The following is a 14724-nucleotide window of genomic DNA, read 5'->3' as shown; positions in this document are numbered from 1 at the left end:
TTAAAAGATTTCATTGAGAACTACAATATCATATATTTTTTGCCATTCAAAATTGTAAAGCCCTAAAGATGCTTTAGTACTAATTTGTGCCCCTTCGCCACGACTGGTATGTCTATAGATAATTGTATTTTGTTTCTTGGCCATGGTTTTGCGGCCGTATTGATCAAATAGATAAAACCAAAATTGTCGAACATTTTTTTTTGTTATTAGGTTCTAATCAATCCGATGGAGGTTCGGTACCGGATCGATCTGGGAGCATCGAGTCGAATGGAGACAAGAAGTCGCAGAAGCCGACTCGAAAAATATCAAGATTTGTAGTCAGTCCAGTAGTAGATAAAAACGAAAATGTTGCTGAGGAAAAATCAAATTTTGCTGAAGCGGAAAAAGCGATTGAACCTCCTAAAACCGATGCGCCCAAAGAACTTCCTAAAGATACTCCTCAAGTAAATGGCTTGCCCGAATCGGAACCTACACCTGTACTTCAAACTACTGAACCTGTTGTATCCGTGCCGGAATCTGTAATAAGTCAAGCAACTCAAGCCATTCCGCAAGAAAAAATTATACCTACACATCAGTACCAACTCCCCTCCCAATTATCTCATACTCCTCAAACGGTAACGGACCACAGACCAGTGGAATTAAAACAGATGATTGACCAGACTACCGTGCCCATGCCACTCACTTCCGCCCAACCGATAACAGTCTCCATGCCGGTAAACTTACAGTCTTCAAACTTACAGTCCACAATCCCACACACTATTGCATTCCAGAACACAATTAACCATCCTTTGTTGAACGGCGCGATGCAAACAAATTTAACAACTCCCTTGCAAATAGCAACCGATACTCCTTTATTAGGGTTGAGTCAAGTGGGAACCCCAATGGGGGTTGGGACCGATTTGGGGTTGAACATGGGGTTAGGGCCGGTACCGCCCCTGGCTGACACCATGGCGTTGAGTAGGTTACAGCTGACCCAGGCGACCTTGACTCCGAATCCAGGGGTCAGCGATACATTGGCCAATGCTGAAAATATTCAGAGGATGCTGCTAAAACAGAATATCATTAAGTGAGTTTTATTAAATTATTGTAAATAAATAACAGTTACAACTTCTTTAATAAGATTTAATCTGTATTACTATGGAGATTAATAGAAATGTTATTATTTATGATGTTATAGTAATATTAGTATAATATATCAAAAGGTATAGTAATTTACGTAAAGTACAGGCTTTGAATACACACACAATTACAATTTCATAAAAACAACAACATTATTGATTAATTCAACACCACTTGCAGTCAACAACAGAATCTCTCCGGGCCCAATCTGCTTGGACTTCTGAACGCGCCTCAGTTCCCGCAACCAGAGCTCGGGTTACACGGCAACCTGCTCGCTAACCCCCAACCTGGGGTTTACGGTTAGTTGATATACGGTTAGATAAACATAGGTCCCAAAATAAACAAAAAATAATATGCAACATAACTAGACCTCAAATAAAATTTGCTATTATCGCCGAGGATAACCTAAATATACGCAAATGCGAATAATCGGACTCTAGTTATAGCAATTTATAGTAATTGTATAAGAAAAATATTGCAATACTCGTAGTCCAATTGGAAAATGTAATGAATAATATTTCATAATGCATATTACATATTACTGTATTATATATATAAATTTTAATAAGTAACTTTTACATTTACATTTATAAGTTATTATTTTAAATTTTCTCAAAACTTCTTGTTCTGGTGTAATATGTATTTCCAATGAAATGTTTGACTATTAGTAGTGCTTTGTATTTTATGTTTTAAAATAATATAATATCTTAAACAATTTTTTCTTCTTTTCTACAAATTGTATGAATAATTATTTTATATATTTATTTATATATGCTAAGCATGATTTTCCTTTATTGGTTATGTTAGAGTTATATAATTGTTATTAACTAAATGATAATTAATGAGTTTGATACAAAGTAGCGGGTTCGAGTCTCGCTCCAATTTCAAGTAACTGGATAAAATTTTACTCAACTAATTTCTTTAGTTCTGCAATTTGAAACTAACGTATGCAAATTATAATATTAATAATAAAAATGTAAAACATTCGTCTTGTGTATGTATGTGTGTAACTAACAACGCAGGTATGTCTCGGCTGCCGTACTCGCCGCCGCGCTACTACCCGCCCATGCTGGCCACCGCTAACGATCTTATAGGTAAATGTTACTAATGTTTGACACTCTTAATTAATATTTTTTATTTTGCTTTTTAATTATTATTAGCTTTATGATGTATCCTGCACATAGCAGGGTAGGCAGTCAAATTCTGAAGGCATTACGTGTTGAGTGGTGGAGCTTAATGCCGCGCTTTGCCCCTTAGCAAATAAATTAAATTATAATATATTTCAATTTAAATAATTAAAAAAAAATCAAGTTCTGAATTTAAGTTAAATTAGTAAACAAATATGGTTTTGCACTGTTTATATAACTAGGGAGTTACACCCCTCTTACTAGCTTTGATCCCCAATTCCTGCTCGCTTCGCACAAATTATTACTTCTTTTATGTAGTTTGAACAATAATGATGTTATTTATTTGTATTTAAATTTAAACACGTACGACCATGCTTCCTCATCCATAATTTCACATTCTTATATAAATATATTATCACTCTCAAAATCATTATATATATTAAAAGAAGTTGAACATTTTATAATGCTCAGTTTTATGTTAACTGTACAGGATTTTTTTGTTCATTTTTTTTATCGCTAATAAACATTTTTTTTATTCAGTCCAGCAACAAGCCCTTCAGACATCAGTCCACCAGCCGATGTCTCAGTTCAGCCTGGGCTTGGGCCTGGGTGCGCCGTTGCAGGCCGGTGGCCTCGCTTTACCACAGAACATTGGCCTGGCGGGGCAAAACTTGGGGCTCAATCAGAACCTGATGGGTCAGAATTTGGGGCAGAATTTAGGTGAGTCTTGTTACTATGAATGTGCAATCTGTATTAATTTGATTTTTTACACTAAACGAAAAAATATACTGCCGGGAAGTGTCTGTTTGTCATTTAAAAATGATTTTCGTAATTACACTGTATTTCTCTATATTATTTGTTTGCATATAATATTCTATGTCAGCAAAACTTATACGCTGATTTAAATGTTATGGATTTAAGCTACTTTATTTTGTTTTACTTTCGTAAACATTTTTATGATATTCTCTCTTAAACGTCTTAGGTACTTTTTTAAGATTTATTTATTTTATATCATACTTTTAGCAGTATTAATTTTTTTTAATAATCAATCACCATTTGTTTTTTTAGGTTTAACAAGTCAGAATTTAGGTTTAGGCGGTCAGAATCTCATGGGCGGTCAGAATTTGGGTCTGGCCGGTCAGAACCTGTCCCTGATGGGGCAGAACCTTGGGAATATAGTGGCGCAGAGGGCTGTACATAATGCCTTGGCGAGGAGAGCCGTGGATATGGAGATTGGTTAGTTTGCAATAGCTATCTTATTTAAAAGCATAAAAAAAGAACAGTTATATTTTTGTATAGCTAATGTTAAGATATTTCGTCCTCCACTCATCATCCAATTTTAGAGACATGGCGGGTTGAGTGGCGGATCTCAACGTCGCGTTTTGTCTTGTGAACCCCCAAACGTAGCGTTTACAGTCAGCTTGGCTTATATATGCTTGATTAAGAAATAAGAGTATTAATATAGGTTATTAATGTTGGTTTTTTGTTTTTCTTGCTAGGCATGACAAATGTGAACTCTACGGGATCATCGCAGCCGAGCACGCCGAACAAGAACCAGTCGTACAATGAGTACATGATGACGTTACACAACAAACTGGCATCCATATCTAATAGTGTAAGATATATAGAAATTAAAATATTATTTTTGATGTTTCGGTGTTGAGTTCCGCCTAAACATGCAATGCCTTCGGAATTTGGCAGAAAGAATGTGTCTTGATGGGAATGAAGTGCCTTTACACTAGTTTCCCCGGTTCCTTCTGGCTTCACGCTAAAGCAACAATTTTTTTTAGCTTATTAACTAAAAAAATTAAAAATGTTTATTCATTTAGGCCATTAGGAGTCATAAATTACGTCACACGAATTTTGTCATTATTTGACTCTTCTACTTGTCAGGACTACGGTGACAATATAAAGCACGGTACGGTGTGAGTTATGCCCCTAAACATGCAATGTCTCTAAAATTAGGCGGTGCGTGGGGAACGGACGAACATTTCCATACTCTAACAAATGCGGTAAAAACCTAAAAAAATATCATCATCATCATCATCAACAGCCATCTTTTGTCCACTGTTGGACATAGGCCTTCCCCAATTCTCGCCACCACACTCGATCCTCAGCTTTTCGGACCCATCCGCTTCCCGCCAACCTCTATGTCGTCGGCCCATCTGGCAGGGGATCGTCCCACCGGTCGTTTTGTACGGGGTCTCCATTCTACGAGACGTCTGCCCCAGCGGCCGTCGGCTTTACGATATATATGCCCCGCCCATTGCCACTTCAGCTTACCAATTCTTTGGGCTATGTCGGTAACCTTGGTTCTACGGATTTCCTCGTTTCGGATTTAAAAAAAATATATATGATGAAGTAATACGTAATCAGGGCCCGCAGTCTCCGCAGTCGCCGCAGTCTCCGCTGGAGCGCAGCCCCGCGCTGTCCCCCACGCAACGCGCCCGCACCGCCCGTGCGCCGCCACCCGCTGCCGCCAGCGTGCGACAGGTTACTTTTATCTTTTTATTTTTTCTGTTTTACGCTGTATCCTGTATAGACGGGAAGGCAGAGGGAACCTAACGTTAAGACACTCTATTCGTCACGCACCGTCGCTCGAGTCATTATGTATTGAGTGGTAAATTAATACCGCGCTTTGCCTTGTAATAGAGCAAAAAAATGAAAATATTGACCACTTCTTTCCTCCGAGAGGGAATCGAACCCACAAGCGTCGCGTCTTGTGCGTTACACAGTTGTGCCACTCAGCTCCATCCAGCTTCAAATTACATTAGTCATTGGTTCAATTCCAGTTTTGGGAAAATATTTATATTTTGCAACTGTTATTTATAGGGCTTTGCAACAATGAATAAGTAATATAACTGATTAGCTGATTACTGAATATTCAATAAGTATATTATACGTAATAAGTATAAAGTTCATAAACTAGTTTTAATTCTCCCATCGAAACGTACTTAAAGCTTAAGGCCTAAAATTACAATTATATATTCTTTTCATAACCATCTAAGAGCTCTGACTCCTAAGCTATACATTCTTATCAAGTTAAGTCAGAATTTTTATGCACTTATTGCAAATTATTTATCTTGTTGTATGGAGATTTTTCCAATTTACTGAATACATATTTGTCACATATTAATATGTAATTGTAGCGGGAGGGTATGGACAGTACTGAGGCCGTACCTCCAACGGACGCACCAGTAGAGGCCACTGTTAACGCTGAGAGCGAAGGCGCTGAGGGCGAAGGCATTGAGGGCGAGGGCTCGCACGCGGCGCGCCTTGCACACCTCGACCATGAGCTTAGCAAAATTAGCTTGCATTTTAAACATCCGCCTAAGGTTAGTTAAAATTAAAGAAATATATTAGAAACTATTATTTAAAAAATATTGAATCAAAAACAGTACTATTTCATGTTATCACGACGTATTTACGTGTGACAGTTTCTTATTAATAGTATATGTTAGGTCGACATGGATTATATAACTTAGTTATTAGAGACGTTAATGCTGTTCTGTTTTGGCTTTAAATATTTTTTTTGCCTTACATTTTATAAATAATATTTCATAGAAAGCAGAGCGAACCTCTAGAGGGGAAACACCGCTTTTAATTTTAGTAATCGAAATAGAGTATTCTTAGTATTCTCCTAATATCAGCATTCAGATGCGATAATATAACATACCCGTTTTGATGACTCGTTGATTGATCGTAATACACTGTGTTTTTGCAGGACGCGTATGGCGAACATGTCGCCGATATTAGTGACGCCGCTGGCGGCACATTCCAAGGTATATTTTTTTACTTTGATTTATTATTGTATAGAAATATTAAAAAAAAGTTGGTCATGTAATAGAGTAGTTGTTTAAATATAAATATTTTACCTATGTAGCAGGGTAATTTCTAAACTAGTAACCGTTACTTTACGTCGCGCTTTGTCTGTTCACCCGAGTGAAGAAATAAAAATGAAATTCAAATTAAAAATGATACACGGGAGAAGCGCCTACTAGGATGAGAACCACAAGCAACGCAGTTGTTAGACAGTGAATTTCTGCGCCACGACGCCCTAAATTTAAATATTCGGACGTCATTCGTGGCGCAGGAGCACATGCGTGCGACTGTAAACTAGATAGGTTGTGGGTTTGATTCCCACTGAGAAAATTATATATTAAATATTTTAATCTCCTCGCTCTAGTAATATGGCAAAGCGCGGTGTTGAGTTGCGCCATTCAACACGCAATATCTCTAGAATTCGGTGGAAAGCATTAACACAAAGTGCCCTCACACTTTGCTACGTGCAGGATACAGCGTGAAGCTAAAAAAATATATTTATAGAGAAAGAGGGTGCAGGCGTCGGCGGTGTAGTGGGCGTGGGCGCGTTCCAGGTGGCGCGCGCCGCCCCCCTGCGCTCCTACGCGCTGTGCCGCCTGCTGCCCGACGCCGCCGCGCATGGTAACATATATGTCAAATGTCCCTTCTAAAATTAAACTTATATATAAAAATTTCGTGACAATCCATTAATTTATTATTATTTAGAAAAAAATATACAATCATAATGTAAATTTGTAAATTGTAAATATTCGTTGATTAAGTTAAACGTTTGAATATATTTCAGGAAAAGACAAAATCGATCTTTCTCAAACTCAATTCGGTGGCGAGAGTGCGCTCGACGAGCTCTCCTGCGACAACATCTCCCTGTGCGAGGAGACGGGAGACGCGCCGCACGCCGACTTGGCCGACCTGGGGGACGTGGGGGACGTAGGGGACGCGGGGGACGCGGAGCTGGCCGATACCGATACGTACGTGCTGACAGACCGCGCGCGTTCGCGCTGCTACGTGCTGGAGGACGCGCTCGCTGGCAAGCGACACGTCATCGTAGATCCCGCTCCCCCACCCCCCGCCGCTAGCCCCCCCGCCCGCCTCATGTCCCCAGCCGCCGTGGACGCGGAAGACGGCAGCTATCTCATAATAGACCCGGCGCGCACGCTCACGTGCACCGTGCTCGACCGTACGCTGGCGCTGGACGACGGGTTCACTCGCTTCGTGGAAAGCCGCTACCGGCCGAGCGCCGCCGCGAGCCCGCTGCGCGTCGCGGTGAGCGCAGAGCTTGCGCGGTGGAGCGCCGCGCCCGCGCCCGGCGTTGTGCCCCGCCACGAGCGCGAGGTGGTGGCGGCGGAGCTCGTCGGCGAGCTGTTCGTCGATGAGGCTCTCACTGACAAAGGTATGCGTGTATACTGCTTAAAAATATATTTGATGTTATAATGCCACTAAATGGGATATAAACTCAGAACCATCACATACGTATTCAAACATTGTCTCACTGCTCAACAAATATTCGTCCGTAAATCGACTTTGCAGATAACCAGACCTTATTTTTTGTTTGCAGCGCTATACCGGCAGGTGGTGGTGCTGGCGGTGCGACCATCATGACGTGTGTAGCGAATCACCTTGTACCTTATATTTATTATACGTGTAACATATATCTATCTTAAATAAATATTCATATGTGATATCTAGAGATTGCAGTTTTATTTTGGACTAATGATAATTATTTCATTAAAACTTAACCAACGTCAATTTTTTATATTACTCGAAGTAAATAAACACTTGAATAATACTATTTCGTTCAACACCTTCGCGTTGTGGGTATATAGTGTCGAGGTATTTTATGTTGTATGAAATACAGAAAAAAAATAAAGATTTTATTGATTGAAGAATTACTTATAGGTCCCGATTGTTGATCCTAATAAACTATTGAGCTTGTTAATTTTCTTTTTAGATTTATGTAGTCGGGGGTTTTTGTTTTTTTAAATATTTTTTTATTTATCACTCATTTGTTAGGATAAATTATGGTAATGATAATCATGATATACCTTATTGAATTCCCCGAATTGAGCTCTTGTATTTGATACCCATATTGTGGTATTCGAAATTTAAAAAAAAAATCACTATGCTCAATGGCGTCCTACAGCCGCCATGATTATTTTTTTAACGTCACCTATCTAAGAACACTTGGGCTGCTAAAACGACTCTAATGATACCTCAAATATGTGTATCCATTCAGCGGTTCTGGAGAGAAGAGGTAATAAAGAATATTACATACATACATACATATAAGATACGCGCGAAAACATAACCCTTCCTTAGCAGTCGGGAATAATACCGATTGCGGATAACATATATGGTATAAGAGTTAATTATAAAATATATATGTATTTTTGAAGCCTATATAATTTGTAAACTTATTTTTATTATGCTTTTAATATAAATACAACATTAAGTGTAAAAATGGAAAATATTTTGATTATTTAATAAATTTGTAAAATATTTATAATTATAGTACAATTCAAAACAGAATATAAATAAAACAAAATATAAGATAGTGGACTTATTTAATGAGAATTATCATTCAAAATTTAAATAAACAATGTAAAAATAATAATAATTAAGAGAAGTGGTCCTAGGTCGAAGGTCCTCTCTCCGTGTGGTCTTTTTGTTTAAATTGGAACTTTCCAATAGAAAGTTTCACCAGATCTGTAAATAAATATAAAACAAAAACTGTATTTAAGGTATATTTATAAAATTCCAAAAGAGGTTGTAGCAACGGTTAAATTAATACAAAACTTTAATTAAGAGGGAAATAATATGTAATATCAAAATATAATTTACCTAATAACAATATTATGTACTTAGAACAAAAATATATAATAAAGACAATTTTTTTATTGATGAGAGAAATAACAAACCTGTGTAAGTGTTAAACAAAAAGTTTATTTTTTTCCTTCACGCTGTATCCCGCACCAATAGGGTACGCAGAGCAGGCAGTGTTCCTGCGCCACGACTGACGTCTGGTGTATATATTAATATATCAAATAATATACGACGCGTTAAGAAAAGCATTTACCAATATACAGATTGTAGAAAGTAGTAACACAACGTGGAATTGAAGCGTGGCACCTGCGTTCAGTCTCACGAACGACACGCTCGACACCTGATACAAATGAAACAAAAATTTAATATTTATAAAAATATGATTGTGAAATAAAAGAAAGAAAATAGAAAATAAACCCTCATCATTCGCCAATATAACATTATGTTGTATTAAATAGTTGTCTCATCTGGATTCTAGTTTAGACATTGTTAAAACAAACCAGAGTAAAAAATATATATTTAAAATACAAATATTCCACGACTGTGATTAATATTAATGATTACACGTTCTACTTAAGAGTATATTTATAAAAAAATAGCACTAAAGCCTAGCCTCATTTATGATAGTCCGTTTCCTGCTTTCGCCCAATTTTAGCGACATATCGCGTTGAGTGGCAGAGCAGAGAGAGCTCTCTACTAGAGTAAGGAAATGAACATAATCATTCTTTCGAGTGGGAATCGATTTCACTACCGTCACGCCTACAGTCAAACGCAGCAATTAGGTATAAGTAGGTATGAATGTTTGAATTGTATCTATACAGTATATGTGTATGTAAGTACATTTTAAATCAATCATTTACCGTGTTGTTAATCCAGGTAGTGTATTCACTGACTCTAGTATAAACTCCGGGGAAGCTAGGTTGTGCGCAGCTGTAGCCCCACGAGGTGACCCCCACCACCAGGTCGCCTATCAGCAGCGGGCCTCCACTGTCCCCCTGGCACGCGTCTTTACCTAACGTTTTATAATAACATAACGTTTTATGTAATAAGAAGAGAATAGACTATAAAACTAAATAGAATTTACTTGACTTAAAATCAATACATATTTTTTTCGAATATTTTTATTACTGATTGTAAATTGTGTAGTGAAAATTTAATCAAAGGTTCCTCATAAAAAACTAACTAAAATTTGTTATGAATAGGTAAGTATATGTCGGTGCAGGGTCCATTTTCACGATGAAAATACACGCCGTCGTGGCGCAGGGGCACAGGCGTGCAACAGAAAATGTGACAGACTGTAGGTTCGATTCTCACTAGAGGAAACGGAATATTTAATATTTTCAATCTCTCGCTCTAGGAACGAGTTGAATTCCGCCATTTAACAAGCAATGCCTCCAAGGTTCGGCGGAAAGTGGGTTTTAATAGGAAAGTGAGTGTACACTACAGGTTCACTAGGTACCCAGGTTACCCTACCCGGCTTTGTGTAGGATAAAGCGTGAAGTTAAAAAACTATTGCCTATAAATAATATAAAAAACACACCTCCAACATTAAGCCAGCCTGCGCAGATCATTTGATCAGTGATAGGATATTCTCTCCCAAGAATTTGCTCAAGATACTGATAGTTCAATCTGCACGTGGTGTGATCCACCTTCAGCACCTCCACCTCGTTCAGCACCTCCGACACGTCTGATGAAAGCTGTAATTAGTTCAATTCAATTTATCAATGCTACGCACCAGCAATGCTGGGATGAGGTAGATATTTTTAATAGTAGGATCGTGAATCCTTCATATTATAATCATAGCATAGCAAGTATTAAATATTGAAATTAAATTTAGAATTATTAATAATAATTTTAGTGAATAATTAGTGAGTAAGAGAGGCAGTTGGACACCTCAGTTAACTTCCGAGAACACAGTTAACTAAAGGGAGTTCACGTAAAAAGCATAAGATTTTCTCCATATTGGAATAAAACGTTAACTTTAACAACGCAAAGTATTTGAAACTCACGCTAGTCTTTCCCCAGCCCACCGCTATAAGAGAAGTGTTGACTGCTATCCGCGTGCCGTTCGCCGCCACGTGCGCTCTCGTCACGCTGCCGGACCACTGCACCGGCGTGGTCAGCACCACCACGGCGATGTCGTGGTACGGCGACACGTACTGCGGGTGCACCACTATATCTGATACCAGGTGTAACGACCCACCTGAAATGCAATTTTTATCTATGTTTTATTTTGCAGTTACTTATATGTTGCATGATTTATATACATGATTTATATAGAAAAGTAGATAGAGAAAACCCAGTGTAAAATACTTCGTTTACCACACTTCACCCCCTAAAGGCAAGATAATTATGTATGAGAAGCGGAATAGGACATTGCTCTGTCTTCAGATCACGATTTGAGTCACCACGATGGCTTTATTGTTTCTTTCTTTGTTGTTAGCTTCACGGCGTATCCCGTGCGTTTCGTGGAAGGCAGAGGGAACCTGGGAACCTAGTGTTAAGACACTCCGCTGTCATTCAATAAGCGGTGCCGCGGTTTGCTTTGTTACCAGTAGCTAGAAAATGACAATATTAAATATATCATTTCTCAAGATGAAACCGTCGCGTTTAGAGCTTATTCGCTCGCTCTATTCTTATTCTTTTTTAAATATTTACTATGAGCAGAACCTAACCTAACTGGAAGAACTTATATATATGTAGATATATATCTATAGTCCCACCTGAGTTCAGATATGTCGCTCCAGCTCGTACCGCAAAGAGTGCGGGGCTCACAAGTTGACCCTCTCTGCAAACAGAAAAAGTGGATCAGTATCTGAAAACGTTGTGTACAGTTGCAAAAGAGTCCACAAAATTCATGTTACATTGTATGGTTGAAATATTCTATCTAGTTAAATAAACTATCTAGTTAAAATTGAACTTTTTGGTATATTTTTTTTAAACAGAAGACAGTAGAACTGATATTATATGCAAGAGAAGAAGAAGAAAAGTGCATCTTACTGTGTAACGAAACAATGCGCTGCGCTCAGTACATGTCTCTCACTGATGAGCGTTCCTCCGCAATTAAGTTGACCCACATGCAAGACCTGAGAACATTTCATTAAATGGACCGTTTATTTTGAGAGTGGTGTAAGTCCATTTTCTTTTGTTTCGAGAAAATTAAAGGTTAGTATGTCGATGATTATGCAATTTCATTTTCCGACCGATTTTAAGTTGTTCAAAATATGGGTTTTTTTTGAGAAATTAAACACGGACTAGTTATATATAAAAAAAATACATTAAATTAAGCATGAATTACGTGATAGCTCATTTTTCTCAAAAATGGACTTACATTACTTTCAAAATAAACGGTCCAAATATATTAGCCTTTTTTGCTTCACGCTGTATCCCGCATAAATCTGGGAATATAGTGTTACGACACTCTTGCCCACTTGCCACCGGATTTTTGAGGTGCATGTTGAGTGATGGAATCCAACACTGCACTTTCCCTCGTTATGAGGAGATGGAAATATATATCTATATATTTCACATATTTTATAGTAGGAATTGAACCTTTAACCGTCGCGTTTGCAGTAGCAAATTATAAAAAGACATGTACAACTAATATCAATGGTAAAATAATATTTAAATTTTGTGAGAATATAGTGGAGACACCACCCCTGCTTATAAGGGATTAGTCGGATTACACCTACGCATAATTAAATATTTGTATTAATAATTTGATTTTTAATGGTGGTTATATCTCACTTGCACTAAAAAGGGATATTTTTCCACTGTGGTAGGATGGCCTCCAATGATGCGTGTGGCGGCATCCTGAGCAGCTTGTGCTGGTAACTGCAAAGCGTGATGCGCCTGGACCGCTGAAAGAAGATTGTTGTTATGTTTTTCGCTTCACAGTGTATCCCGTACATAACAAAATAGGCAGAGGGAACCTGGAAACGTAGTGCTAAGACACTCTGTTTTCATTAAGAATTTTGTAATAAGTAATTTTGTAGTTTTCCCTTTTAGAATTAGGTTATTAATACCATTTACAATTCTGTAATCTGTTAGTAACTTTTTTCGCAAGTATTATTCATACCCCGCTCGATAACGGGTTTTTCTTTAGATATGTTTGATTATTACGTATTATATAGGTGTCTAATAAAATTGAGGAAGTAGAAAGGTATCTAAAAAACAATAAGTTACTAGATAAGTATATTTAACTGTTTCACAATAACAATAAAATATATCTTCTTATTAAAATTTCTTTTAAATGTACTTGTAGTTTACTTATATGTAGATATACTTACTTATTGTATTTTTATTTATATTACTTTTAAACTAACTTTTAGATCTGACGCGGGGGGCGCTTGGGGGGTAACTTTTGAAATATCTGACTAAAAACGATAGTAACAGACTTAAACTTTCAGTTGTAAATTTATATTTATTAATGACTGCAATTTATGATACAAAATGATGCGAAAAATGCGTGATCGATAATTGCAAGAAAATAATCAACTTTTTGATTTCGAGGTTCGTAACCATTGTCGCGTGCGCTTTATCTAGCACTATCATCAATTTATATTGTAGGCACGTATACATACATAAGTGGTCTTGGTCCTGGTAAGTTCTAAACTGCACATTTGACATTTCGATTTTCTTATCTTTTTCATGCGACGCCGTCTCAGCAAAATATGTCATGGAGATATTACAATTAGGACCAGTCCAATAAGTAGCACTCGGTTATCACATTTATTTCACTTATCGACGTTTCTCATACATAGGTCTTCTAATTTTTTTTTCATATTTAAAATTTTAACGTTTTCCACTTTCTCTGAATTATATGTAGAGATATTTATATAACATATGTGTTTGTTTCTTTTTCGAATGTTTAAACATTGTTTTAAAGGTAGTCCTGGTAGTCAATTATCTTAACGAGAATATTTTTTACTTAAGTACATTTTTTAATATGATGTAATTGAGCTAGTCTTGTGAAACTTGGAGATTTTTCTACACAATTACCAGTTTTTGAAATTAATTGCTAAAGTCACTGAAAGTTTTAGTTAAAATTTACTTAAATAAGTAAACTTCACTGAATCAAGTGGATAGATCGAATTACACACTATATATAATTAGAATATGAGTTAGTATTCGACTCGACTCGACTATGCAGTTAACCACTTTAAATCTGTGAGTGCAACGGGTAGCTACTTACGCGATGGGAAGTACGTAGCATTCTACCACGAAATAATGTCAAAACATTTTTGTTTGGATCCACTATTATATATAAATTTATCGTCGGCATTCAAAAAATATGGTTACGACGTTAAAAAACACAAACAGGGATTAAATTCTCAACTCAACCACGTATTTTATTCTCTCACAACTTATTAACGGATGTGATGAGACATACATACATTTATTTATATTAATATATATTCATCCATTTTGATACAATTTTAATGTGATTTAAATTAAAAATATAAAAGAAATAAATATATATTTTTTAAAAAAACGAGTCAAACTCACCAATAAATACAAGAAGTATTGTCGTTCGTAACATGCTGTCTGTTGGAAATCTCTTCGGAAAGTGTTTCCCCTTTATCTAATTGTCATTCGATATCGATAACCAATCCTAATGCCGGTAAGTTATCTTATGATACGAATCATACTGTCAAGTGTATCAGTCGTGGAAAATTTACTTTTAATAAAATTTATTGTAACCTAATTATAGAATTATTAGTGAAATGTAGTTATTAGGCAAAAAACCTGAATGTTAGATATTTAAAATTAAACTTAGGTGTGAGTATTAATCTTGCCAATTTGTATCGTTTTATACATATGAACATTATCTATA

General features: G+C 36.9%; 2 protein-coding genes across 9 annotated transcripts in view; one reads left to right on the top strand and one right to left on the bottom strand.

The window, feature by feature from the left end:
• LOC146529696 (uncharacterized) overlaps positions 1 to 7755 on the top strand; it is a 34569-nt gene extending 26814 nt beyond the window's left edge. For 5 of the 8 annotated variants that reach the window (XM_085202114.1, XM_085202111.1, XM_085202113.1 and 2 more), the window contains exons 22-33: positions 211 to 1066; positions 1300 to 1418; positions 2142 to 2213; positions 2787 to 2966; positions 3315 to 3482; positions 3746 to 3861; positions 4623 to 4739; positions 5396 to 5581; positions 5971 to 6028; positions 6573 to 6689; positions 6853 to 7458; positions 7624 to 7755. In XM_085202114.1, the coding sequence (XP_085058240.1) occupies positions 211 to 1066; positions 1300 to 1418; positions 2142 to 2213; positions 2787 to 2966; positions 3315 to 3482; positions 3746 to 3861; positions 4623 to 4739; positions 5396 to 5581; positions 5971 to 6028; positions 6573 to 6689; positions 6853 to 7458; positions 7624 to 7667 (2639 nt within the window). In that variant the 3' untranslated portion in view covers positions 7668 to 7755. The remainder of the gene's footprint in view (positions 1 to 210; positions 1067 to 1299; positions 1419 to 2141; positions 2214 to 2786; positions 2967 to 3314; positions 3483 to 3745; positions 3862 to 4622; positions 4740 to 5395; positions 5582 to 5970; positions 6029 to 6572; positions 6690 to 6852; positions 7459 to 7623) is intronic. The other 3 variants (XM_085202115.1, XM_085202117.1, XM_085202116.1) reach the window with 3 other exon arrangements.
• An 857-nt stretch (positions 7756 to 8612) lies between these two features.
• LOC146529695 (trypsin, alkaline C-like) lies at positions 8613 to 14538 on the bottom strand. The gene is made up of 9 exons (XM_085202125.1): positions 14397 to 14538; positions 12636 to 12748; positions 11889 to 11974; positions 11612 to 11676; positions 10898 to 11091; positions 10429 to 10585; positions 9749 to 9900; positions 9142 to 9228; positions 8613 to 8771 (listed from the first exon to the last, which is right to left on the bottom strand). The coding sequence occupies exons 1-9, from the start codon at positions 14428 to 14430 to the stop codon at positions 8763 to 8765; spliced, it is 897 nt and encodes a 298-aa protein (XP_085058251.1). The 5' UTR covers positions 14431 to 14538; the 3' UTR covers positions 8613 to 8762.
• Positions 14539 to 14724: the final 186 nt, after the last annotated feature.

This window comes from Heliconius melpomene, chromosome 18 (genome assembly GCF_056956725.1).
Source record: "Heliconius melpomene rosina isolate 202511_hmr_F chromosome 18, ASM5695672v1, whole genome shotgun sequence".
NCBI lineage: Eukaryota > Metazoa > Arthropoda > Insecta > Lepidoptera > Nymphalidae > Heliconius > Heliconius melpomene.
The sequence above is the reverse complement of the archived record's forward strand: the minus strand, read 5'-3'. Positions and strand labels throughout refer to the sequence as shown.